Here is a 26,689-nt window from a genome sequence, read left to right on the forward strand (position 1 = left end):
AATGCAGCACTAAACATAGTTAACGGCTCAGTTTTAAAGTGACGCGCCCGATTTAATTCCAACCTTTGTCATGTGACTTGAGGCTGCGTGTGTGTGTGTGTACGAACAAACGCACCCAAGTCATTCACAGAAATGGCCACCGCGGAAGTGGGTGAGTAGATTCAGTAGCAAATTATGTGAAGATTCATTTCTTGCTTTAAAATGTGTTTCTTTATCCTACTATCGAGTGTTTTAGACTGTATATGACGTCTTCTACAGAATATCTGGAACTGTCTCTTTGCACTTATGTCGTTCATTGTTATGAACCTGGAAGCTAACAGCTAGCTTGCCCCAACTGCCTTAAGATGCTGTCTGAAACACCTGCAGGTTTATTGTACCTTTATATGTGTTTTACTAACGCTTATAAAGTCACCATTAACTCCTATAAAATATATATTTTTTAATATCCGTTGCGTATTTTCATATTTTTCCCATGACAAAGGATTTTGAAAAAATTCGGTTTATCTTTTTAACCATCACACAATTCAGAAAGTCAGTGGCTATCTAGACTGTTGTGTTGAATGTATTTACACCCCCTTCGTTAGTCAACTTTAATATTAAATGAGGATAAAATACCACATTAATTAGTGTCAAAAGCGTTGTTAAAATCCAAAATAATTAGAGATTTAGGTCAGTCCAAAGATTGGAGTTTCATAAAATAATTTAGGACACGTTGTAGGCTACTAATTTTCTGCAATTATATTACTTTGTCGTGCAGTCAGACTTTATAATCAGTTTTTTAATAGAGGTTTAACTTTTTTTTCTTCTCATTTTGAAAACTTATGGTTCTCCCAGGTCTTTTTGGTTTTGAAGAATTATTTTTATCTTTGTTTAGGTTTTAGGCCTTGACTTTTTTTAGTCCTCTTTTCTGCTTTTTTAAAGCATACACTGTAAAATGTGCAGTGATGCAGTCAGGCACTATTTAGTTCAGTTTAATCCAAGTCAATTTATGACCATGGGGACATTACAGGACAAAAAGGCTAATTAATAAACAAAAATATAACTTAACCAGTAACTCAGTGCAACCACTTGACAGAGTATGAATAAAGCTAAATTCAAAATAAAATTATACTAATATATTCACTTTAAAAGGTTTTTTACCAGCTCTTGTGTTTCTCTCAGAGCGACGACGAGGTCAGCTTGCTGCTTTGTCCATAGCAGCAGTGGTCATCATCGTGGGAGTCCCTTTGTGGTGGAAAACCACTGAAACCTACCGGGCCTGGTTACCTGTCAGTCAGATCAGAGAACTGGCTAAGCTGCAGGTTTGTAATAGAAGAGATTAATACCTGATTCATCTATTTTCATCTATTGACTCATCTATTTGTCACATGTCTTATTCTCTTTGTTTCTCAGCTCCAGCTGAGTGCAGATGTGGAGGTTGTATTTGCTCGTGGAACAGTGACACCAGAGCAGCAGAAGAAGGTGCCTCTGACACAAACCCAGGAGGAGGATCATGCTGTGGATGGTGACTTTTTTTTAAACATACAGTACAGACCGAAAGTTTGGACACACCTTCTAATTCAATGGGTTTTCTTTATTTTCATGACTATTTATAAGGCAAGAAATCCCACTTATTAACCTGACAGGGCACCTATGAAGTGAAAACCATTTCAGGTGACTACCTCTTGAAGCTCATCAAGAAAATGCAGAGTGTGTGCAAAGCAGTAATCACAGCAAAAGGTTGCTACTTTGAAGAAACTAGAATATAAGGGGTATTTTCAGTTGTTTTACACTTTTTTGTTTAGTGCATATTTCCACATGTGTTATTCATAGTTTTGATGCCTTCAGTGTGAATCTACATGTCAATAGTCATGAAAATAAAGGAAACTCATTGAATTAAAAGGTGTGCTTTTGGTCTGTACTGTAGATGTTTATAAACTTTAATTTCATTCGTGGAATCCTACACACTTTTCTTGTTCTTCTTTTCATTAATGCAATTTGTTCCAGAGGATACAGCTTTGAAGTATAGGTATGAGACAAAATATCGCACAGCCACCATCATGGAGGAGGACGCCCTGAACAAACCTAATGCGGCGGGTGAGTTTCCTGTAGAATCTAGCTGTGTATCTCATCTACACATTTTAGTTTCTCCCTCAAAGCACAGGTGGTCACATGCTGCTTGTGTGTGTGTGTTTTTTTTTTTGTCTTTTGTAGAGGCAGATCTCTCTTTGCATGTGCTAAGTGAGAGTCCATGTGGGTCTTTGGTCATATATGTGATCCCTGAGTCGTCCTCACTACTGCCTGAGGTTAAAACTGTTCACACTTTAACATTTATTCCTTACTATAATGTTGGATTGCTGTGTACACTTGAAATAACCATTATGTTTCTATTCTAAATTTAAATTCAATTCAGGACTATTTGTATTGAATTAAATGCCTTTGACACTGCAGATCATGGGTTGTTGATGACAAAGCTTAAGAGATATCAAATTAGACGGACAGCACATTATTGGATGTAATGGTACCCTAATAAAGGATATGAATATGTAACTCATACACTTGTTTACCAAAGTTTATTTGTGGTGTTGCACAAGACTGTATGCTTGGTCCTACACCTTTTATTCTTTGGATTAATAATGTAGTAATGCATCAAATAGTCTGTAAAACTATAATCAAAGGTTATTTTGAATTAAAGAAACAACAAATAAACTTAAAGGAGAATGTTTGTTTAAAAAAAAAGAAAAGATCAAGACATGAAAACACTTTTATTGACATTCTAACAAAATGGAACATAACCAGGTGGTAAACAAATATAAAACATATTTTATATTCAAGTAATTATTGTAAAAATAAAAGATAGGGAACAAAAACTTCTGTGTTTGCCATTTAACCTAATATATGCTTGACTACATTTCTTCTATGATTCTTAATGTTGATTGAATTGATTGCATCATATAATTATTCTCTCAGGATGTTAAAGTGTACATTGGTCAGCGACGGACTGCGCTGCTTCGTGTTCCCCAGATGAGGACAGCTAAGACACTTGAGCAGCTGCTGCATCACCTGCAGCCACACATCAAACAGGTACTGAGAGTGATGTCATTCAGCCGTGCTGACATCACTGCTGCCCTCAGCGACAGAGTCCGTTTCCACCCAGGCAACAAAGAGAGCATTGCAGACAGTATGAGAGCCTTCAAATCCAGTCCAGGTTGGTTATTTTTGTCAGAAGTTGCCTCAATGTACATTATTCTATAGGCTGTGTGTGTGTGTTTTAACACTTCCCTTCTGTTCTCTGTTTATTCTTTTAGGCTATGAGATCACATTCAGCTTGTTAAACCCCGACCCAAAGTCTCACCGGCTGCATTGGGACATCGAGGGTGCTGCGCAGACCTACATACAGCCTTTACTTACCAAAATGTCCCCTGTGGCTAATTTTAGCATTGACTCTCAGGTACTTGTGTTGGCAGTGTACTGTGTCCTTTCTCACATTGTAAGCAAAATCCCTAACCTACTTTATTGTGACACATCAGCAGGAATAGCGCATAACTGTGAACTGGAAAATGGATGCATGGTCTTCAACATTTTTACAAATCTGAAATGTTTGACGTGCTTCTGTAGCAGCCCACATTAATCTAATGCCCCTAAAAACATCCAGTGCAAACAAACGCCTTAAAATTCCTTCTAGTTGTTATTATGAAGACCAAGAAACTCATGTTTGAAACTGGGTTAGGGATATGCAAAGCTTTGAGATTTAAAAGGATCAGAAAATGGAAAGATTTTGGCACCTTTATGAGCCTTCCAATACATGGCCATCCCATTGACCAAGCAGCCAGACACTGTGAGCTTTAATCAGAAAATAAAGTAAGAGAGCCATGCTAACTCTGGAGGAACTGCAGATATCCAAAGCTCTGATGGTTGAATCTCCTGACAGTATGTAGTGGATGGGAAGATAGATGCAGTACAACACAAGGCAAACCTGGAAGAAAACTTTTTAAAGGCTGCAAAAAATTAAGAGTGGAGTGAAGCTTCATCTTTCAGTAACTTAAATGCCTGTAAGTCAATGCACAAGCAGGACTGCAACAGAAAGATTTAGATAATTTCATCTTCATGTGATGGACACATTCGAGCCCTGGTCTAAGAATCTGTGACTGGATTTAAAAATCTATGCTTACAGCTTGTCTGTCTATGTCCATCTAGATCAGGGGTCTCAAACTCCAGTCCTCGAGGGCCGCAGTCCTGCAACTTTTAGATGTGCCTCTGCTGCACCACACCTGAACAGAATAATTAGGTCATTAAGGCTCTGGAGAACTGATCTACACAAGGAGGAGCTAATTAAGCCATTTCATTCCAGTGTTTTGTACCTGTGGCACATCTAAAAACTGCAGGACTGCGGCCCTCGAGGACTGGAGTTTGAGACCCCTGATCTAGATTGATCAGAGGAGCTGATGACAAATGCCCTTCACAGTTATTATTTAAATGAAGTTTTTATCCTTCAACTTCGCTGCCCTGCACTACTTTGTTCATCTATCACATAAAATTCCAATGAAATGCATTGAAGTTTGTGTTTGAATTGGAACTAAAATTGACATGTTGAAAGTATATGAACACTTTCTCTTGGAACCCCTGTCTCATCAAAGTGCAAGACCAAACTTATGCAAATGCTCAGTTTTTGTACCCTCGATTTTACAGACCTTGCATTATGCCATGCTGGGTGTCAACCCACGCTTTGATAACACCCGCAGTGCCTACATGCTCAACGCTGACAGCCTCGCACATGTTATCAACCCAGTGGAGGCCAGACTTGGTAAAAATATATATACACATATCTATGAAGGATAAAATACAAAATGAATATAATGTGATTTTTCTTATTAATATGTATATACTTTTCTTTCAGGCTCTAATGCAGCATCTTCCAACCCAGTGTTGAATTTTCTTCTATATGTTCCTGATGCCTACCATTCACCTCTTTACATCCAAGATCAAAACAAGCAGGAAGTGCCCTCCAACGCGTTTCACTCGCCACGCTGGGGCGGGATTATGGTGAGATCACAGGATTATACCTGACTATTTAAAAAAATGTGTAATGAATAATAAGTATTCCATATGGGCATTTTCATATTTAAAATGTTGACAGTACTTGTGATTATCACAAAAGGATCAAAAAAGCTCCATTTACGTTTTAGTTTAGTTGAACATGCTATTCTGTGCTGTTTATCAGTTGCACTTCCTACACAATGTAACTGTGGCACATAGGTCATGTTGATGGAATAGTCAAGGTAAATTAATACTGTTTTGTGTGTTTTGAGTGCGTTATTTACTAGTTGTGTCGCAGATTGACATGGTTTCGGAGGGGGTCAGTATCGCTCCGCCGTTGCTAGGAGACGACGGTTGAGGACCGCTGTGTAGCGATACTGCTAAGGGAGTTGCTTTGTAACAGCTATTAGATTAAAATGTTGCAAACTCAATCACGACATCTTGCTTGATTGTTTGCCACTGTTACATAACAATATAATAAAATAACCTGTTTTGTAATGTGTATGTTTTATTTTAGAAAAATATATTGTCAAAAACACCATGACAACAATAAATGCCAGCAAATATTGTGCTAAAATCCATTTTACCCAACTTGTATTGGTTTTCATTTGTACACAGGGTTAGCATTGATGTTCCCTTTTTATAAACAGCTTTAATAATCAAAGTATCTTTTGAGACAAGTGGGTTTTCTAGCATGAACATTCTGCAACTGAATGTTACAGAATCTCATAATACAACATCACAATTTGACTGAAGTCCAGACTTTGGCAAAGCCACTCCAAATCTTTTATTTTTCTTTTTTCAGAGGTGAACTTGGTGTGCTTTGGTTTTTGCTACATAACCCAAGTTTGCTTGATCTTAAGGTCACAACCTGATGGTTGGACTTTTCTCTTACAAAATTTAACTAAAATGTTCACATAAGGCCAAGTTCCTTGTGTTAAATCAAATGTTAGCTTTCTGACCTGTAAATGTGTTTTGACCTGTCTCGATGAAAATGTTCACTTGTTTTCAGGTGTACAATGTAGACAGTTACTATGGGCCAGAGGCAGAGTTCCCTGTTGACATAAACATCAACATGGCTAAAGTCATGGGCGTCTTCCTCGCGCAGCTTCGGTAAGTCTCAACCTACAGTAAGTCGTTTGAGTTTATTTCTTTATGAACAAATTCTTCTGGCTTTTGCTTTTTTCTTACACTTAAATAAATGTGAAGATTAGATAAAAATGACCTGAGTAAATGTAAAATTACGTTTTTAAATGGTGATTTCATTCCTTATGAGAAAAAAGCTCGCCAACCCAATCTGGCATTATGTGGAAAAATAAATGTTCACAGCACAGCACTGTTTATACCAGGTAATTTTTCAGAGTTTTTTCCTCTGTCAGACTGTTGCTGGGTGTGCAGTCATCACCCCCGCCCCCCGGCTTCCTGGTGGCACCCTGTGGCAGCACCGGACTAGCTGACTGGGAGCTGGACCGTCTCATGTGGAGCCGCTCAGTGGAAAACATAGCAACAGCGACCACAACAATCACCTCACTTGCACAGCTGCTAGACCAGATAGGCAACATTGTTATTAATGACAACATTGCTGAACAGGTGAAGTATACATACCTCAAAAAAATCATTAATACATACTTAATAAGACTGATGATGATAATTCCTTAAAACAAAAGCTTTGAATATTTGTCACCATAATGAGATGATGTGTATAGAGTTTTGATGGAATAAGGCTGTGACATGAAAAAATGTGGAGAGTGTGGTGTCGACTTTCCAGGTCCACTGTATGTAACTTCTGGATAATAAAATAAAATCTGTTGCACTCAATTTTATTTAGTTACAAATAAACTAAATATTTATTTACTTTAATTTCATCTGTTAAAATGAATCTATTCATGTTCATAGTTCATCACCAAAGCATTTTTAAATGACGGTTCCAACATTAATTTTCGTTGACCTCTGGAAACCTTTTTATTCATTTCTTCACAATGATGGCAGCACAAATGGAAAGTTTTTGCTGCAGAAACGTTTGACACCAGTTTTTTTTGTTCCGAACCCGTCAGAGTTGTCTAGAACCTGTAACGGTTCAGGTGTACCAGAACCACCTAATCATTAAAAAACAAACAACTGACTGTAAATCACACAGTTTAATATGTATAAAAACAGGAAGGGCGACAGACTACGAGGACTTGAAGGTTTTCTAAAGGAAAGTAAAGGAGTACAAAGTGGTGAAAAATATGTATCATTTTTCTTCCACTTCATAATTTGATCATTATTAAATCCTAATTAAGGTATATTGAGATTTGAGGTTGTGACATAACAAGTGGGAAAATGTTGTGGGGACTTAAATACTTTAGCATTACAAGTCATCTTTCTTTTAATTGCATGTTTCCTAATCCATTATTCCTGTCGCTGTCTGCCAGGTGTCCAGCGCTGTGACGTCTCTACAGCTGGCTGTTGCAGAGCTGGAGGCTGGAAACCTCAAATTCGCCCTTCAGTTCAGTAAAGAAGCCATCCAGGCTTCAGAGAAAGCCTTCTTTGACCCCTCTCTGCTCCATCTCCTCTACTTTCCTGATGACCAGAAGTTTGCTATCTACATACCTCTCTTCCTGCCGATGTGTGTGCCTATTCTGCTGTCTCTGATCAAAATAGCTTCTGAAGCTAGACAGAAACGTAGGGAAAAGCAAGCTAAGAAGGACTGACACGTGAAGATGTTATGGATAAACTGTTTTGTTGGTGATTTTGACATTTAGATGCAATGGGGGCATCAAGAAAGGCTTCTATACAGTGTTGTTTGGGGGTATTGTTCTGTTTGAAATTAGGATGGGTATGTGCTGCAAGTTTTTATTAAATGACTACTGGAACCGTTGCTGTACGAAAGCTTGAATTTGTGTAAATGTGTAAAAACTTTTATATATGAACTCCACTTTCTATTGTAAATTATTAAGAATTAAAGACAAAAGCTTTAACTCACATTTTAGCCATTTTTTTATCTTCACTTTTTACACAATGTTTTCAATTAAGCTTTTTATCAAACATTTTATGTTTTCAGTAGCTGTAAGCAAAGCAAAATCATGGGAGCAATACGCCAATTTATGAAAACACTAAAGTTGCAGTAACCTAAATAATAAAATACAAATATTTTGTTTGCCCAAATCACAAAAACTTTTTTCTACTCAAGTCTCAGCAATTATTTAATAGTGCCTTCAGCTCACCTTGGTTGTAGGGTGTGATCTTGCTGATTCCTGCCTAACTTTATGCTTTGCAATACTGCCAAGGTTGTAGTTATCCTTTTTACCTGCATACTTTTTTTCTCTTTAAGTTTTCCTTCCACTCAACTTCCCATTAATGTCCTTGAATACAACATATCTGTTTTCTACGCATTGCATAAGCTGCTATATTTCAGTACATTTCAGTATTAAAAATATTATCTTATGCAACATTAAAATTTACAGAGAAACAATTTGGATTTTATTTAGAGGTAAGCCACACAACCATAAAAATGAACAGAAATAAAGGTTAAAATGCTTTAGTTTGTGTATAAGCGTATTTAGCTCAACTTGAATCACTTAAAGTTTGTGATGCTGCTATCAACTATTAGCACTACAGTAAATTTAGTCAGCTTTTAAGAGAACATAATTTGTAACTAATGGATTATACATAAAATGTTGGTTTTTTAGCATAACTATATGGTAAAGAAAACAAAGCTGCATTTAGTTTCTGCAAAGCCAAATGATTGAGAAGCACTGCTTCAAAAAGTATTTAGTATTCTTTATAAAGACAAAGCTAAAAAAAAACCCATTGGACTACAGTAGTAATACGGAAGTATAGTAGGCGAGCTGTTGCTTCTTAACCAATGCTAAAGGTGATTACGTGAACTAGCGTCACTACATGGCGCTAAGTTCGCCATTAAAGTTAGAGCGGATTTAGCAGCCGACAACAGAACCGTGTCGCAGCATTTCCCTGTTCGTTTTCACCCGAAGTTTCCCGCCTCTGTTATGAGATAGCTCTGCCGTAGCCTTTTGTTCACCACTCGCTCTTAGTCCGTTTGCGGTACGGTTAGCTTATTTTGCGCTATCATGTCCGGAGGATTCGCTCGAGGACCCTCGGGAAGCAACGATTGTCGGATATATGTGGGGAATCTTCCCCCAGACATCCGCTCCAAAGACGTCGAAGACTTATTTTATAAATATGGATCTGTGCGTGATATTGACCTGAAGAACCGCAGAGGAGGACCGCCGTTTGCTTTCGTTCAGTTCGAGGACCCCAGGTGAGCATCTATATCCTGGTTAGCCTTACCGCCGCTGTTAGCCAGATGCTACACCCAAAGTTGTTTTAATCTCCCCTGATACAAATGTTCATTTACCGCCAGCTGCTAGTTTTAGCCATAAATCTAAACTATGTTTTGACCCACTTTTACATTCGTCTCGTAGTTATATTTTCATCCTGTTGTAAGTGAGGTGTTCGGTTGCCTACATGTGGTAGGACTGAGGCCTACTTCACAAAACATGCTCTAAAGGGCAACTAAATACAAGTTGTCATGGTTACAAATAAACCTTCCTTGTAATTAACTTCTTTTTGGTATGTGCAAATAATCTGAGTTTTTTTTTCTTCCAATATTTATCTTATGTGAACTTTAATAGTTGCTATTTCGATAGCTAGCTTTTAAAAGGCGAGACCTTGTAACATACCAACCTCGTGAAAAAATATACAACAGGCTGTATGTGTTTGTTTTTTTTGTTGTTTTTTTTTACATTTTCGGGCAGATTAAAATTTTTAATACAAGTTTTAGAAATGCTGTGCCTCCTAAACAGAAAAAAATAAATAAATAATTTTTTATGTTCTGTTAAAAGTGACTTTTTTGTCTGAGAAATAAATTATGACCTTTCCTCACATTAATCTCTCATTAAAGAAAATTTCCAACAATATCAACTATTTCACTGAACAGAAAGATGGAGGACATTAAACTCCCAGCATGAACACGTTTGGATATCCCAGCAACGTACCTTCATAGCAGGCAGCAATATGCTAAAATAAGTCTCCAAAATTTATATTATGTCATGATGGGACTTACAGCAGGCTCTTGCTGCTGTCGATATAAAAGCTCATATGTGCACAATCAGAAAAAGCCTCCACATGCATAACTTTAATTGGAGGTGTACAAAGAATAACCTTTTATTTTCTTAAAAAATACTACTTTATGGTGTTGCATATGTCAAATCTCTTCCTTGTTGTCTACAGGTCAGTGGTGACGATGTTTTTTTTTTTTTTTTCTAAAGAAATCATTAAAAACCAATGCAAACCACTCCAAAGTTCCCCCAATGTCTAACAACACATTGCACTCCACTTAGATTGCTCTGTTAGTTCTTCAATAGAGCCATTGCTTTTCTAACCTGTGCTAGTTTTGGTTTAACTTAAGGAGGTACAAATACCAAAACTGGCTTATTGGGGCCCTAAGCTGATATCCTTTGGGACTTTGTTGGCTACCTCTGCTTTGTAAACTTTTGCTTTTTAAGATTTAATGAATCCGTAACCTTACTGGGAAAATACTGTGACAGTGGCCCTTTCACAGTAATTCAGATCTGTTGATGTCAAGATCCTCCAGTGGTTGTACTCTTTTGTAGTTACTGAGTGTAAAAAAAAATAATAATAATTTGCAGGGACGCTGAGGATGCTGTGTATGGGCGAGATGGTTATGATTACGATGGCTATCGACTGCGTGTGGAGTTTCCTAGAAGTGGAAGGGGTGGTGGCGGAGGAGGAGGAGGAGGAGGTGGTGGAGGCGGAGGCATGGGGCCGTCAAGGAATCGGTACGGCCCTCCATCCCGACGCTCCGAAAACAGAGTGGTTGTGTCAGGTGAGTAATGCCGTCCTCTTTTCTGTGCCTTTGTCTTAAGAAAAAACATATTTTGTACATCACCTTTTTCTTTCTGTTTTCTCTCAGGTCTTCCCCAAAGCGGGAGCTGGCAGGACCTGAAGGATCACATGCGGGAGGCAGGTGATGTATGTTACGCTGATGTCTTCCGCGATGGCACAGGTGTGGTGGAGTTTGTGCGCAAAGAAGACATGACCTACGCTGTGCGTAAATTGGATAACACCAAGTTTCGTTCTCATGAGGTACGTAATCAGTCAGAGCAGAAAGCTTTGTTACTGAGGAGGTGCTCTTGAGCTGCAGTTTGAAGTTTGCTCATTTAGATGAAGAAGCGGGATTGAGGGGGATGGATACCCAACTGTAAGTAAAGCCAAATCTCAAAGTGTCCCTGGGGGGGGGGGGAAAAGATTTTCATATATGTTTATGATTAAGTGCAGGTTGAGATGCTTGATCGATCAACATTGTTTTGTTTTTACAACAACATTAAGAGAATTATTGGCGTTTTTTAGGTTGCTGAAACCAATGTGAACTCTTCCTGGTGTCTGCTTGAACCTGGTTGTTCAGTTCATAGATGCTAACACACGCGTTTGTGTTTAGGGAGAGACGGCCTACATTCGTGTGAAGATGGATGGCAATCGCAGCCCCAGCTACGGCCCCTCTCGCTCTCGTAGCCGCAGCAGAAGCCGCAGCAAGAGCCGATCCCGCAGCTACTCCCCGCGCCGCAGCCGGGGATCCCCCCAGTACTCGCCCCGGCGTTCTCGTTCACGCTCCCGTTCCCGCACTTAAATCTGCCTAAACTGAAGCAGCGGTGTACGTCAGAGCCAGAGAGGAGGCGGTCACGTTTAAAATCCAGTGGTTACTCCCAGGATAATCTCTCACTTGTGTACAATGTTGTTTTGTGTGTTTCACCCACCCCTCCTTCTCCATTTTGTTTTTCCCTACTTTTTTTGCATACCTGATTCCCCCCCCGCCCCCCGCTTGGCTTCCTCTGTCTTTTTCCCCTTCTGTTTCTGCTATCCATCTTTTTCTCGTCCTAGCATTATTTTTCTTCTTTCTCTTCTCGTTGAATGCTTTTGTTTTTTTTCTTTTTGCCATCGTCTTTGACTTCTCCCTAGCATATACAACTGTCCTTTGACCTTCTTGTGTGTTTCTCTGTAGAATTCAGAGGAACAGGATAGGATGGGAAGAGAGGAAACAGTTCATTTTAGGATAAACAGGAGGAGGAGGAGTCAAATATGGCACCAATGGTATGATGGCTGTGCCTTGTCGACTGTGAAATCTACACTTAAGGCTTTTGTGAATCTCTTTTCCTTTGAAATACTCAGTTTACACTTGAATACTGCTGTTGAATGTTACAGTAAAGTGTGCTGTAAACTGTTTTTGGGGACCCTAAAACTTATTTGTTTTTTGTTTTTTGTTTGCTTCTCATCTTTTTGTAGTCAAAGTATTTTTTGGATTTGATTGGTAGTTGAATTATTAATATTTTTAAATGTTTTCCAAAGGTGTGATTCTAACTCACCTCCTTCTCTTTGGTTCTGCTGGTTATTCTAAAGGTTTGGACTGGGCTCATTGGCTCACCTTTCCGGATCCGGATCAGGATTCAGGATCAGTTTAGGATTAGGCTTCAGGATGGATACATGGAGCACGACCCCGGCCCTGTCCACCTTACCCCGGCTAACCGGAAACCTCTATGTAAACGAGATAAATCAAACTGATTTGGCTTTCGGAATTATCCAAATTATTCCTTCATTTTTTTGGTCTGGGACCTCAGAGACGCAGTTACTGGCGGCACAGAGGGGAAACCATTTCTCAATTTTTTATTTTTTATTTTTTTAATTATAAAAAGAAGAGCAAAGCTTGGATAGGATCCAGTAGGAGGGCATGGAGGTGCAGGATGGATCCCACACGTAAGGAGAGTGGTAAATTGTGGGGAACATTTGTCAGGGTGCGAGGGAGGTGTGGTTGGTAAAAGGAAAGGATTCTCAAAATGGTATGACTTTTCTTAGTTCAGTCATTTTCAAAGATGGATGATTTGTGATTTTCAGTATTTCACTGCTTATTTCTCTTTTAATAAAACATTCAGTAACAATAAGTGAGTTCTGTTTTTGTTGTATTTTTTAAATTTTCTGTCATATACAGGTTTGGCACAATGTTGCACAATCACTTGCACAAAGTATTTCTGAGTAAGCTGAGGTAATAGGAGCAGGTTTCCCCTTCGTTTAGATCGTTTCTTCCTATTTTTGTAAAAGTAGAATTATTCTAGTCCTAAATTCCCAGATTTTTTCAAAGCATTTTATTAAATGGATCTACTTAATATCAAGTCAGAGAATCTAATTTATTCCACTACCATTCAATCATATTCAATTCAATCCCAAAGTCGTATTCTTTGTGAACAAAGCAGAGTATTCACTGAGCACAATTAAATTGTTTCTGAGGATTTGTTAAGTTTGAACAAGTTTTCAGTCAGCTTTCATAGAAAGTAAAACAGGTTTTTGCTCTTGTAGGAGAATATATGTGCTCAATTATTGGATAACTTAATGGGGGGGGAAACAATCTCACTTTCAGCTTTTAAAAAAATAAAAGTAATTTAGAAAAGGGGGAGGTGTATCAGTTGCCCATATGATTATTTTCTTGTATAATAATCACAAGCCTGCCATTCAAGGTCTCAGTCTCTCGAATCGGCTTATGATCAGTATTTTTGTGCAGTAACAACCACTGGTCTCCTTAAGCTGGTAAACCTAAGGGCAGAGTAACACTGTAAGCCTTTTTTTCTCAGAAAAAGACCTCTTTTGTCAGTAATTAAATGATTTAACCTTCACAAAATAAAAGTGCATGTGCGTTTTCCTTCATGATAAATATCCTGTTTAAGATGGGCACACGCATTAGGTTTTAGTTTATTATGTGATGGAGCAAAAATCAAAAGTTTTCTTGAAAGATTCAGACTTCTCTTTAGCACTGCTTAGAGAAAGTTGGTTATGGAGTTGATGTAGAGTCCATCTACAACCAGAAAAGATCCAACTTATCTTGAGTACTGTAGGTTCCTCTTGTATTCATTTCAAATCTTAGGGAGCTCATTTGTGACTCCTTCTCTGAAAGATTTTACAACATTTTATAGTCCTATTTTTATTTTTTGCAAGAATTAGAAGCTCTCTAGTGATTACACGCCCTGCTGAAAAAGATATTTTTGAATGTTATTTATGAGAGAAACACTTTTTTTGAAGTCATAAACCTAGGATTATTATAGTCCTATATGTTATTAAAGTATTGTCAGACAAATACCATTATTTTTGGTAATCCTATTTATTTCATGTAAGAAAAAATGGTTTTATTTACTTATATAAAGCAGTGTTCACTTCTTGATGACAGAAATAATAATTTATGAAATTGTTCCAGACAAAATCTTGCCACACAAAATATGGCGAACAGGCTGACGTACTGTTTCTAAGTACGTCAAAATGACATCTGCGGTGAGGCAGGAAGGTGAGAGCGGTGCAATCTGGGTGGAAATAAAATGCAGGCCCTTCTCCGCGAGTAGAAAATGAGCGTCAGCTGGGCGAAGGCTTGCCCTGAGCCAATCAGCGGGGGGAGGAGATGCAGAGGGCGGAGCGGGAGAACCACGCGTCCTTCAATAAATGAAAGAAAAGCTGTGCAGTCCCCCGAAGCGTGCATCTCTGAACACTGAAACTACACGCAGGAACGGTAAGAGTTATTTAAATATTACACAGCGTGCTTTGCTATGGCTGAGTGTGCAAAAGCTGATGCGCAGGAGAAACCCGAGTGCTTTGCATCTTTCCTGTGCCGTTTGAGCAATAAAAGCGCATCAGCCACTGTGGAAACCTGACTACAAAGGCTAATGGTGGCTGAAGCAAAACATGCCCTCGCACAGAAAGCACCAAGTTGGTATAGATGTGTGCACTCCCAAAATGAGCTATCTTTGTAGCAGCACTGCGTGAAACGCAAAATGCCGGGCTCACGTGGTTTGCAAACTGAAGCAAAAACATCGATTAAAAGAAGTGCCGACAGTGGATTCTATGCACCAAACAGCGTCTTGTCTGCGTCCTTTTATAGACAATGTATCAAACTTTTGTGTCTTGCAGGGCATCATGTCTGACAAGAAGGCGGTGATCAAGAATGCAGACATGTCTGATGAAATGCAGCAGGATGCTGTAGACTGTGCCATGCAGGCAATGGAGAAGTACAACATAGAGAAGGATATCGCTGCCTATGTTAAAAAGGTATGGTGCTCTCTTTTTAAGTTGGAGAAATGTGACCTTTTGAAGAACTTTTACATCAGCATTGACCTTCATCTTTCTCATCTTTCCCGCAGGAGTTTGACAAGAAATACAATCCGACATGGCACTGCATCGTTGGCAGGAACTTTGGCAGCTATGTGACACACGAAACTAAACATTTCATTTACTTCTACTTGGGTCAGGTGGCCATCCTGCTGTTTAAGTCCGGCTAAGGCATGCACCCTTGTCACAATGTGCATGCTGCCACCTTTCTGCAGACATGCCTACCTCCTGGTCCGCTGCTTTCATCAATTACGTTTTTTGCCAACTGCAACACAAACCATCGATCATGTCTGCACAGATGATTCATAGGAAGTCCAAGAATTAGGATCAGTCTGATCAGGCCCTCTGTCAGTGTTTGTAAATCTGTCTTTGTTATATCTGTGTTTTTGCTTTTGTGCAAGTTGGTTATGGAGTTGGATGTAGAGTCCATTATTTCAAACGAGTTTGTTGTAAAATAACTTATTTTTAGTGCATTAAAATGAGCAACAGAGTTTTTGTTCAAATGCCTTTAATTTCCAGGACTGTTGCTTGAACCTAATAAAAGCTGTGATATGTGGAGGTTTGTATGTGCTTTAACATTCCTGGTTATGCCTGTGAAAACTTGCAGCGATCCTGTTCTGTATGTCTGTAAACTCATTTGGTTGCCTGGTATTGTGACAGTATTTGTCGACAAATCAAATGTTGAGCACAAACCAATTTTGACAATTAAATAGTTCAAATAATGTCTGTGGATGCACTTTAATTTGGTTGTATTGCATGGCGTTATGCCTCACATCTGACATGGCCTTAACATCACCCTGAGTGGTATTAAGGCTATGACAAGGTGTGGGAATTTTATGTAAAAGAATTTGAACCTTAAACTTGCAGTTGGAACTAAAATACAGTACATTAGAGGTGGTGTTGCTTTCATTGTACCAGTTTACTATCAAAGTAAGGAAATGATGGAATTTCAGTATACATAATGAAAATGCTCACATTAGCTGTCCAGTGAGTTGATGAAACAAGATGATTTAAGATCAAAAATTTGTTCTGATTCCAGTTCATTAATACACTTGCACAGCCACTCGGAAAGCAGACTAGATATCTTAATAGAAATCTAGTAAATTCTACATGATGGGCCTAATAAATTTGAGGGGTTTTTTGTGTGTGAAAGGACACCATTGAAAACACTAATGGATTTTACTAGCTTTAGTAAAAAAAAAAACAGAAAATGAAGCAAAAATGGGAGGTCATTGGCTCTATAAAACTCAAAAGAGAACTGGATAAATGAGAAGCAGAGGGATCATCTCAGGTTTCAGCATTCTAGACTAAAAAGCACTTTTAATTTTAGGGAAACAGTGCAAGTGTGAATACTCTGTGGCGTTGAGACTCTAGATCATGTTACGTTGTTCTGTTTATAAAGAAAGACAACAGTTGATCCAAAACTTAAAAACTAGACTTAGTTCATTTATTCATTTAGCAATAACTCAAAGTTATCAGAGAATATTTAGTCATCTGAAATGAATAATATAAATTGGGTGACATTCTGGTCTACACTCCATGACCAGTTGGTGGCGGTTATTTACCAACCGCCACAACAACAAGACGAAGAAGAAGAAGAAGAAGAAGGACGAAGAAAAGTGCTTCCGGGTGATAAACATGTCGGCTCCTGTCGGGGTGTCGGCACCGTTGTTCGGCCGTCCTGCCGTCCCTGCCTTCCCGTCCATGGCTCTGTCGGCCGAAGCCGCTCCGTTCAGTCCCGGAGAGTCGGACTGCTCGCCGCCAGACTCTCTGTCGGACGCGGAGAAGCAGTTTTCCCGCTGCGCCGCAAGGCTTCGAGCCCTGAGACCAGACTGCAGCCAGCTGAGAGAGGAGCTCAATCAGCTGTTTGACCAGCTGCTTTCAGAGAACTACAACAGGAGCTGCGAGCTTCCCATCACCATCCGACCAGAGGTAACACAATCTACCAACCAGCAGCCGCTCCTCTTCGGTCATTTGTAAGGGTTTCTTGGTTGTTATAAAGCGTCTTGCTTCCCTTTTCCAGGATGTGTGTGTTTTGCTAAAGCACACCAGTGGCCTCGTACCTTTGAATCAAGAACATTTAGTTGTTAAATTCTGTCAACTTGTTCATCACCTCCTCAATCAGCTGAAGGTAAGAACGAGCATAATGCAAAAATCTACTTTTCCATCTAGGACTTTGTAAACGTGTTGTCCCACTATTTTTATTTTTATTTTTTACTTCAAAATCAATTTAAATGGATATATTTGAATTTATGGCTGTAGCCTCAGGCACCTGTTTACTCTTGTCTTATGTTGTTCATTAGTCTTTTTTGTTGTTCCTTGGATGGGCTGAATTGGAACAAATTTCGTCAAGCTTCTGTACAATGACAATAAAGGATGATTCTGATATTCATACCCCTTTAACATTTTGAATATCTGGAGGTTGAAGTTCGATTTTCTGCCGTGTGCTGGAATATATTAACTTGTTTTTATTCTGCTTGGATTTCCTCCAGGTTATAATGGATGAACAGACACTGGATGTGCTGGTAAACTATACTGCCAATGCCCTGAAACAGTGCAGTACATGGACACACTCAGATGTTCTCTTGGCACTTTCCACAGTGGTGTATGGTAATGGATCTCTGTGCCACCAGGTAGATTATCATTGTTCACTGCTTTTTAACCTGCATTTGTTATTTCCATGGCTTTAATTAAAGATTTGAATCTAACAGTGAGCCGAGGAGTTTCTAAATTCTTATCCTTTCAATAATGTCCCTAACCTTTGTATATTCTTTAATAAACTCCAAAAATATCCCTTAAACAAGTTGACATTTAAACTCAGTCTTCAGTTTTCATATCTTTGAAGAGTGAAAAATAAGTCAAATTTGTCAATAATTGTTCTACCAGAACCAGTCACAGAAATGTTTTCCTGTTTCAGTCATGTCTTTTCCTATTTGCGTTGAGATTTTGCTCGTTCACAGCTTGTCAGTGACCTGCTGCGGGAAGATGGAGTCATTCTGCAGTATAGTTCTCCTTCCCAGCCAAATATCGAGTTGAGGCACGTTGCGCTCACCTGCATGGCCAACATCTGCCTCAGGTAGACTTCAGGATGTCCACATTTCATCACATTATAGACATTACCTTCTATTTATCTCATTTTAGATTTTATGTGGTAGATCAACAGAGAATGGCGCTTAATTGTTTCCTAAATGTCTTTATACGTACATATTTGAAATGTTACTTTAGGCTTCTTTTGTGTCATTTTGCCGGATGGCTGCGTGTTTTCCTCTGCAGGATTCCCGGTCAGCCACTTTTGGACGATCAGTACAGAAGTGTTTGTTTCAGACTTTTTCTGAAGACACTGCAGTCACTCAAACCTCCCAACACCGATGATCTCTTCTACTGCATGGTACCTACATCTGGCCTGCTACAATAAGGAAATAGTTGAAAAATGCATGTTTGGTGATAGCTAACACTCTTTTTTTTTGCTGTGTTTTGTTTCTTGCAGGTCATCCAGGCTGCTCTGAAGGGACTTCAGTTCTGTCTGTCAGGTGGGAAGTGGAAATTTGGAGGAGGAGAGGAGCTTGGATCTGTACTGGCTGCACTGAAGGTGGAAAAACGAACCATATTTCCTTCTGCATAAATCTGTCTGGTGAAGTCTATTCATTTGAGACCTACTGATTCTTTCCATAGAGGCTCATGTTCCAGGGAGCCCCTGGTTTGAGTGTCGACTGGCCAGAGGTAATTTACCCAGCGCCTCTTTCGCAGTATGAAAGTCTCTCTCCACCAAGGCCTACTGAACCACCAAAACCTTTAGAATCACCAAAGGAGGCTGATAAGACTGGAAAAGCTTCAGGAGTAAGAGGAGCCTTAGTGCTTACTGACTTTAGTACTTACAAAGGATTTTTCTGCATTTATTGCAAGGTGTTCACTTTTGTCTCGTTTAAGAAAAAAAAGAGGAAATCGAAAGGAAAAGGAAAGAAAACAAAACATGAAGAAAGCAAAGTGGATGACAGAGAGGAGGAAGATAAAGAAGCGGCGCCTGAAGTCTGCGGAGGCGGAGGGGACGTCAGCAGAAATGATGTGGAGAGCCTAGCCAAAGCGCCCACCTCATTTCTCTACCCGTTCTGGAAGCTGAACAGTTCTGAATCCGAGTTTTCAGACATCGAGGGGAACGCACAAAGCAAATTAAGGTACACAGAGAGCTTTTTACATATTTGATCTTTTGATCACAGGACTCCTCCACTGTCTGGAAAGGAATGCATTTTTTCCAGAAATATGGTATTTCTTGTCCTCTATCCATTCATCCCTTTTTTTGTTTTGTTTTCTGCCATGAATTCAGTCGACTTTTGTTTTTATATTATAAAAATGATCAGGAGAGGACAGAGAACAATGTGTTGGTTGTTTTAATGCCGTTTTTTTTTTTTATTCCCATCAACAAACTTTTCCATTTTGCTGTTTTAGAGTTTACCAGTGCCGTGTTCGTCAGTTAGCGCTGCACTGCATGCTAGCAGTAGTGAAAGCTGTCGAGAAGAGAACTCTGTATGGTTACTGGTCCTCCTTCATCCCTGACTCTCCTGCTGGTGGACCCCCATCTCTAACTCTCCTTACAATTATACTAAAGGACCCCTCACCAAAGGTACAGCCAGTCACAAACATTTGCTTTGGTTTTCATCAGGATGTGTGAAACATTACACTTCGTGTTTAATTCATGTATTCTTTCTTTTTCTAGGTGCGACTGTGTGCGCTTCAGGTGCTGTCGGCCATCTTGGATGGCTCTCGGCAGTTTCTGGCAGCGGCTGAAGACACGGCATCACCTCGAACGTCTTACACCCCGTTCTCCTTCATGCTAGCTGCTGCTATCAGAGAGCTGCACCGCGGCCTCAGCCTGGCTCTCCTGGCTGAAACGTCCTCTCAAACACTAACACAGGTCACAAAGGTGGGCAAGCTGATTTATCATTTAATGTTTAGGCAGCTCTTACAAGCAGGTATTGGTGAATGAGTTTGTCCTAATAAGAAAAAGATTTTTAATATCCAGAGTGCTATTCACACTGTTCACAATCAATGCATTAAGTCTGTTTTGAGTTTTCTCTAGATAAATGACTTGACTTTACAATTTAATGTATTTGTAGAATTACACTTTGTCCACAATTGCATTCTGCTTGAAATAAATATTTATGGGCGCGTCACATTGTATTGACTAACATCAAAGAGATTGGGTTTACCACCTGGAAGACAGGTGGACTGGAAGACGATGGCCGTCTGCAGCATTGTTCTGTTGGCTGTGGGGGTGAAGCAGTGAAGACAACAAAACTCTTAAATACTTCATTTATGATGAAAATGACCATAACTCACCCTTTTGAATAATAAAATTGACCAAAATAATGTTAGTTCGTGCTGAAGGAAAACGTATGTGACTGAGACAGTGCTGCAGTCACGGAGTATCTCCTCTTCTGTCTGTTAGTGCCTGGCGTTCCTGGTGACCAACGCTCCCTATCATCGCCTCAGACCTGGCCTGCTGAGCCAGCTCTGGAAACAGATTCGTCCTTATGTGCGCCACAGAGGTTTGCACCTCATCTCAATGACCTGTCTAGCTTTTTAAAGCTTCTCTCTGACTCTATGAATGCTCCGTCTACAGATGTGACTGTACGCGGGTCTGTGCTGAGACTCTACGGGGCGATGGTAACGGCTCAGGCCCCACTCCCTGAGGTGCAGCTTCTCCTCCAGCAGCCAGAAAACCTCGGCGGCGGCAGCATCTCCGGCTCGGTAACACCGCAGGACTCTGCTCTCAGCTGGAGACACAGGAACGGAGCGGCCTCGCCTGCTCGGACACCAGCAGCTTTCTCCCAACAAAACTCAAGCACACATTCCCCCCAGCTTCCTCACACACCGAGAGAGGAGGAGAAGTCGTCACCGTGGCTGTTGAAGCTGTGCGTTTCTCTGGTGACTCAGCCCAGAGAGGAGCAGTCAGACCATGAGGGAGCTGGAGGAGGCGCTGCTTTAGAGCCCTCTCCTGTTCGACTAGAAGCTCTGCAGGTAAAAGTTATGGAAACAACTTGTAAACGCTCTAAAGAAGCATTTCTCAAGACATGCTTTGTTTTTGTTTTTTTCTTTCAGGTTTTGTCCCATCTGGTACGCGGCTATTTCTCTCTTGCTCAATCAAGCCTGTATGAGATCGGGCAGGTGAGCGTTCGGTGCCTCGAGGAGACAGACCCCTCCATACAGCTACACAGTGCAAAGGTAAAGCTGTCTACCTCAGCTGCAAGCATTACACATGGTCATCAAACTACAGTAAGCAAACGACCTCTGTGGTTTTGTTGTATTTTTTTAGCTACTAGAAGAGTTTGGTGCCGGAATAATCCAACAGTACAGAGCTGAGAACAGTGTTCCTGAAAGCTCTAAGGTTCCTGTGAACCAGGTAAGAACCTTTGCTACGGTCTTGGGCTGCAACTATTATATTATTAATCGATTATTAACATATTTTTCATCAAGTCACTCGAGCCTTTTTTATGTAATACTAGAGATGCATTAAAATGCAAATAAACAATTCAGATCCTTTTTTAAATTATAAAATTTAAAAAATGCAATAACACGGCATTCCTTTAGTGAATTTGAACTGGGTGAACTAAAACTATGCCACTTGAGGAGTTTTGAGTAAAACATATTTACAAACAAGGTTGTTTTTTATCTTAAATGCAAAATGTGCATATTTTGTACAATTTTGGCTTAATTACTGCTCTGAATTCAATGTTTTTCAGTCTTGTTTGAGTCTGTATGCTCCAGTTGATTATTAATCGCTTACTAAATTAGTATTCCCTAGTTAAGACAGATTTAAGAGTTTGTTGTAAAAGCTGAAGGCTCAGCTTTTCAGAAGATTAAACATTATGTCATGATGGGTTACAGGACGCTTCCAAAATCACACAAATTTAAAATGGATAAAACTAAATAGATAGATAGATAGATAGATAGATAGATAGCATTTATTGTCATTGAACAGGATTCAACGAAATTTCTATTGCAATGACATCCAAGTTGCTTGTAATGGACCTTATGTCCAACATTCAGCTTGGATTGTGCTCATGTCATGTTAGCCACCTGTGGAACGTGTCCTAATGCAACGTTTCCTGCTTGTAGGTGGTGGAGTTTTGGTTAAAAGTGTTGAGTGGGCCACTAAATGCAGCACTACAAAACGAACAACATCCCACGCTACAGGCAAGCGCCTGCGACACGCTCGCCTCCATCCTGCCACAGGCCTTCGCTCAGCTGCCTGTGAGTTTCTCCTTTGATCACCTTCTAATTTTCTGAAGAGAAAATTGAAATTCCTCCAGCTGTATTTGCAATCTTGTTTTTCAGGATAAAACCCAGCTGATGTGCATCACCGTGCTGCTGGGCCTGACCTACACCGAGAACTATCTGGTGAAGACTGCAGCCGTCAGGGCTTTGGGAGTTTACATACTGTTCCCTTGTTTGAGAGAGGCAAGTAATCAGTAAAGACCAGCATCTGCGCTGTTAGGAAAAACAGTCATCTGAATGTTTTCAGATGTTCTCTTATTATATTCTTCCCTCAGGATGTGATGTTTGTGGCTGATACTGCGAACATTATCCTCGCCGCCCTTGATGACCGATCTACAAACGTCCGTGCAAAAGCTGCGTGGTCTTTGGGAAACCTCACAGACACACTTATCATTAATATGTAAGACTGCTTGGGTTCATAAAGCAGACAGAATAGGGTGAAAAGTCTGGAACTTCCTCTTAAATCAGCAGCAGCATACTTAAAGGTGGACATTACTGGATATTTCAACTGAACACTCAATAAAACAGATTTTGGAATTGATTGGTTTGGAACCTCAACTTTATAAACATTTTATTTATGATTAAAATCCTGATCAGCGCCAGAATATCAACCAAATTAAACAAACTCTGTACTCTATCCCTGGTAGAGTGGTCAAACAACCAGCCAAAAGGGTACAAGAAATTTGTTGAGGGCCACAGAAAATGTGAAGTTGAGACACAAGTTGCAAAGAGGCATTTAAACTAATAATATGTAATCTGCATGAATAACTTTGACCCAATACAGAAAATTACCAAAAAATCAAACTTCTGCAACAAGAACAAACAAATTCTTGTTGTTTGTTGCATCAAAATTCCATCCAGACTAAAAAACACTTTAAATTCATCATTTGAAAACTGAGAATTAATTACCTTCACGGCAATAATGACTGTAAACTTCTGGACCTGATCTGTATCTTTCTCTATCTTCAGGCAGAATGTAGGTGTGGATTTCCAGGAAGAATTGTCCGACATGCTTCTGCTGAAGATGCTGCAGGCAGCAACTCGAGCATCTGCAGACAGAGACAAGGTGAAAAGAAAAAAGAAACGCATTCACTCAGATTTACAGCAGTAACCCCAGATCTCCTGAGGGCAACGTGTTCAAACTAATATGCTACCTTGTTTTCTTCTCCTCTAACCTTCCAGGTGAAGTGCAATGCAGTGCGAGCTCTTGGAAATCTGCTTCATTTCCTGCGTCACAGTCAGATGACTCAGCCTGTTTTCCAACGCCCTCTGGAAGACGCGGTTCGTGCTCTGGTCAAAACCGTCCAGTCGGAAGCAGCTATGAAAGTCAGGTGGAATGCCTGCTATGCACTGGGAAATGCCTTCAGAAATTCCTCCCTGCCACTTGGTAACTATTTTTTTTTTTTATTTCTCTTAAGAGTCTAGAGATTCAAGTGAATATTATGCAAAATTCACTTTCTGCCTGTTTTTATACTTTCAGTTGGGCCTCGACTGCTTCTAAAAACTGTCCAGGCATTTTAAAAAGAAAACCACAAATGTTTTTTGGGAATAGGTTCATGTTTTTTGGTCTCTGGAAAACAAATAATTTCAAAAACCTTCTTTGTAGAGTCACAACAAGGGGCACAGCGCCGTTATCTAGCAACCCCTGCAATCCCAGTCTGTCACCTAGCAACCCAAGCAGAGCTCCAGCACGTTTGGTTGTTGACTTACTAATCAGAAACCACTTGCTACATTCCTGTTGGTTGTGCAGGAGGCTCCATTTCTGCTTTTCGAAGTTAATGTTGTATAATTACGCATCTGTTTTCATCAATTTTCATCTGCTGAAACTTGATGAAATGTTGTGTTGGGGGGGCGTGTCTAGCAGAAGCTGACTTGGATTTAAAGTGACAAGACGTCCTTAGAAAACAGCTCATTCTGAAAGGAGGTCAAAATATTCAGAATTGATCAGACAAAAATCTCATTATCTAAGAATGATTTTGTGCAAAAAATGTAATAAACATGTTTTGTATAGCCCATAGACTTTTCCTAACCTAATTGAAGGGAGCATTATAAGTCCCCTTTTAGGAGTAGCTAATGATTTAGATCCAAGTCTAAATTTACTTAACTAACTTTCCGTCTTGTAGTTGTTGGATTTTCCTGATGTCAAACATTACAGCTGGCCTTTGTTTCTTTCTTTATGACAGAAACGGCTCCATGGTCTCAGGATGCCTTCTCCGCCCTCTGCCATGTGGTCACCTCGTGCAAAAACTTCAAAGTCCGCATCAAGTCGGCTGCCGCCCTCACGGTGCCAGCCCAGCGCAGCTGCTACGGCGACACAAAGCGCTTCAGTTGCGTGTGGCGCTCTCTGGCCGCAGCCCTGGAAAACAGCGAAGACGCGGTCGACTTTCTGGAATACCGCTACAGCGCCAGCCTGCGACACACGCTCTCCGAGGCTCTGCTGCACCTGCTCAGCCTCGGCACGCTGCAGGACATGCCTGTACTCAGCGCGTCGTTGGCCGGGGAGGAGGGCAGGGGCATCAGAGAGCATTTAATCAAGTATCTTAAAGCGGAGGAAGGAGAAGGAAAAACAGGAGGAGAAGATGAAGCAGGAGAAGAGAGGAACTCTGGGGAGGAGAGTGGACAACTGCAGCAAAGACTGGGTCGACTCCAGGAGACGCTTGTCAGACTTAAGAGCCTGAAGGTTGAAGAGGAGGGAGGGGAGCAGGAGAAGGATGTGGTGGTTCATTTCCTCGAGGATCTGTTGAAGATATGTGAGGAGTTTTAGAAATGTACTTTAACCTGAGTTTATCTTAAATCAGGCTGGAGCAAAAAGAAAACGAAAGAGCAGATCAGTCTTGATATATTTGAACAATATGTTTTCAGAAGAATTAAAATCTGCTTTGAAGATGAATTTGTCCTTCAGATTTCAAGCGTTCACAGGAGACATGTGTGTATGTGTATATATATATATATATATATATAAGTGCAAATTTACACAAATTATTAAAACAGTTTACCCCTGAGAAAACTGAGCTGAAATAAAAAGTTGAGGGAGGAGAAGATCCCCAAACCTGACCCCCAACTCAGATAGGGTCTCTGGCAGGTGAAAAAAGCCTCACTGGAATCATCATCCCTTTTATTTCTATACTGCTACATTGTTTTCTGTTGTATTTAGTTGATAAAAAAAAAAACACTTATACTTGCCTAAAATCTTTGATCTGTATTTTATCATAGTCAAAATCAACTAACTGAAGTCAAGTCACCAAATTATTCAATGACACTTTTTGGAAGCATTAGTATTGGAATCTGCAATACTAGCCTTGTATTTACTTGATTTTGGATCAATACCAGAGTTCCTAGTATTGCACACACCTACATGAACACCGTCGTTAGCTAGATATGGCTGAGTGTACAGATATATTTTACATCTCTTGTATTATTGTATGATTTCTGCTGCCTGAAAATAGATTGATACCTTTGTTGTTTTTCTGATTCTTCCAAATTTTTCTTCCGTCACAAAACTACAGTGCCTTTCAAAAGTATTCAAACCCCTTGAACTTTTTGACATAGCCACTTGTGTATGTGTATTTTAAAATATATTGTGAGGTGGAAGGTGAAGGGTAGTTTGTTTTCAATTTTATTTTTTACCAATAAAATTTTAAAAGCTGTGGTGTGTGTATTATGGCACCCGTTATCCAATGTGATTAAGATCCAAGCTAAGTTTTGTGTTTTGATATGGTGCCTTTAATGGTGAAAAGTACAATGTACACCACTAAATGTCTTCTGGATTGTTGGGGTAAGTTGCTCTTAGAGGATAGTTTGATCATGGCAGGATTTTTTTCAGGGAAAATAGTCTTCTCAATTGTACAAAGAGCTAACACAGTTCTATCAAATTCTGATATTTTCTGCAGAATGTCAAATTTTTCAACACATTTTGCCATCAGGATGCCACCAAAAGTCTGTATTTGCCCCACAATGTGGTAACACACAAACTAAAAGTTTTTGATGCCGATTCAATTACATGTACTTGTGTTTTATAGCTTGGCATTTTTTAACTGTATTTTTTGTGTGTGTTGTATTTGTTGCTGCCTCTCAGGCCAGGATTCCCTGGAAAAAGAGATTTTTAATCCCAATGGGTTTTTATCCTGGTTTTTATAAAGGTTAAATAAAAAAATAATAAACATGTGTATTAATTGTTGCGTTTCATCTGATCAGTCTTCGCAGAAATCAATAATTAATTCAAAGTGCCACCATGAAAGAACCA

General features: G+C 39.8%; 4 protein-coding genes across 5 annotated transcripts; all 4 read left to right on the forward strand.

Annotated features, from left to right (window-relative positions):
* The first annotated feature begins 14 nt into the window (after window positions 1-14).
* Window positions 15-7,982, forward strand: pigs (phosphatidylinositol glycan anchor biosynthesis, class S). The gene is made up of 12 exons (XM_032576800.1): window positions 15-151; window positions 1,162-1,301; window positions 1,393-1,504; window positions 1,987-2,076; window positions 2,194-2,285; window positions 2,950-3,187; window positions 3,288-3,430; window positions 4,669-4,783; window positions 4,877-5,022; window positions 6,029-6,129; window positions 6,396-6,606; window positions 7,431-7,982. Exons 1-12 carry the CDS (start codon window positions 133-135, stop codon window positions 7,707-7,709), a joined length of 1,686 nt encoding a protein of 561 aa, XP_032432691.1. The 5' UTR covers window positions 15-132; the 3' UTR covers window positions 7,710-7,982.
* An 872-nt stretch (window positions 7,983-8,854) lies between these two features.
* On the forward strand, window positions 8,855-12,971 carry srsf1b (serine and arginine rich splicing factor 1b). 2 transcript variants are annotated; one of them, XR_004340999.1, is made up of 5 exons: window positions 8,855-9,277; window positions 10,668-10,864; window positions 10,952-11,124; window positions 11,477-12,126; window positions 12,433-12,971. XR_004340999.1 is itself a non-coding variant. In XM_032576802.1 (4 exons), exons 1-4 carry the CDS (start codon window positions 9,087-9,089, stop codon window positions 11,663-11,665), a joined length of 750 nt encoding a protein of 249 aa, XP_032432693.1. In that variant the 5' UTR covers window positions 8,855-9,086; the 3' UTR covers window positions 11,666-12,971. The 2 variants fall into 2 exon arrangements, 1 of the variants encoding a protein (XP_032432693.1); XM_032576802.1 differs by having other exon boundaries at window positions 11,477-12,971.
* A 1,479-nt stretch (window positions 12,972-14,450) lies between these two features.
* dynll2b (dynein, light chain, LC8-type 2b) lies at window positions 14,451-15,898 on the forward strand. Its single transcript, XM_032576804.1, has 3 exons — window positions 14,451-14,578; window positions 14,977-15,114; window positions 15,207-15,898. Exons 2-3 carry the CDS (start codon window positions 14,983-14,985, stop codon window positions 15,342-15,344), a joined length of 270 nt encoding a protein of 89 aa, XP_032432695.1. The 5' UTR covers window positions 14,451-14,578; window positions 14,977-14,982; the 3' UTR covers window positions 15,345-15,898.
* Window positions 15,899-16,699: 801 nt separating this feature from the next.
* heatr6 (HEAT repeat containing 6) lies at window positions 16,700-26,618 on the forward strand. Its single transcript, XM_032577193.1, has 20 exons — window positions 16,700-17,106; window positions 17,198-17,305; window positions 17,667-17,807; window positions 18,135-18,250; window positions 18,448-18,562; window positions 18,662-18,763; window positions 18,847-19,011; window positions 19,102-19,346; window positions 19,618-19,792; window positions 19,886-20,092; window positions 20,618-20,717; window positions 20,792-21,189; window positions 21,271-21,393; window positions 21,485-21,571; window positions 22,288-22,422; window positions 22,507-22,629; window positions 22,722-22,846; window positions 23,416-23,512; window positions 23,629-23,833; window positions 24,630-26,618. Exons 1-20 carry the CDS (start codon window positions 16,714-16,716, stop codon window positions 25,208-25,210), a joined length of 3,741 nt encoding a protein of 1,246 aa, XP_032433084.1. The 5' UTR covers window positions 16,700-16,713; the 3' UTR covers window positions 25,211-26,618.
* Window positions 26,619-26,689: the final 71 nt, after the last annotated feature.

Source organism: Xiphophorus hellerii, chromosome 11, assembly GCF_003331165.1.
Source record: "Xiphophorus hellerii strain 12219 chromosome 11, Xiphophorus_hellerii-4.1, whole genome shotgun sequence".
In the NCBI taxonomy this organism is placed as follows: Eukaryota; Metazoa; Chordata; class Actinopteri; order Cyprinodontiformes; family Poeciliidae; genus Xiphophorus; species Xiphophorus hellerii.

What these genes read in the sequence shown, in the direction of transcription:
- pigs (XM_032576800.1), top strand. An exon ending in GAGAACTGGCTAAGCTGCAG is followed by an intron (nt 1,302 to 1,392) that starts GTTTGTAATAGA and finishes TTTGTTTCTCAG; the next exon opens with CTCCAGCTGAGTGCAGATGT. An exon ending in GTCTTCCTCGCGCAGCTTCG is followed by an intron (nt 6,130 to 6,395) that starts GTAAGTCTCAAC and finishes TTCCTCTGTCAG; the next exon opens with ACTGTTGCTGGGTGTGCAGT.
- srsf1b (XM_032576802.1), top strand. Translation starts at nt 9,087, where the DNA reads ATGTCCGGAGGATTCGCTCGAGGACCCTCGGGAAGCAACGATTGTCGG. An exon ending in GTTCAGTTCGAGGACCCCAG is followed by an intron (nt 9,278 to 10,667) that starts GTGAGCATCTAT and finishes AATAATTTGCAG; the next exon opens with GGACGCTGAGGATGCTGTGT. An exon ending in AAACAGAGTGGTTGTGTCAG is followed by an intron (nt 10,865 to 10,951) that starts GTGAGTAATGCC and finishes GTTTTCTCTCAG; the next exon opens with GTCTTCCCCAAAGCGGGAGC.
- dynll2b (XM_032576804.1), top strand. Translation starts at nt 14,983, where the DNA reads ATGTCTGACAAGAAGGCGGTGATCAAGAATGCAGACATGTCTGATGAA. An exon ending in TCGCTGCCTATGTTAAAAAG is followed by an intron (nt 15,115 to 15,206) that starts GTATGGTGCTCT and finishes TCTTTCCCGCAG; the next exon opens with GAGTTTGACAAGAAATACAA.
- heatr6 (XM_032577193.1), top strand. Translation starts at nt 16,714, where the DNA reads ATGACCAGTTGGTGGCGGTTATTTACCAACCGCCACAACAACAAGACG. An exon ending in AGGCCTTCGCTCAGCTGCCT is followed by an intron (nt 22,423 to 22,506) that starts GTGAGTTTCTCC and finishes CTTGTTTTTCAG; the next exon opens with GATAAAACCCAGCTGATGTG. An exon ending in AAATTCCTCCCTGCCACTTG is followed by an intron (nt 23,834 to 24,629) that starts GTAACTATTTTT and finishes TCTTTATGACAG; the next exon opens with AAACGGCTCCATGGTCTCAG.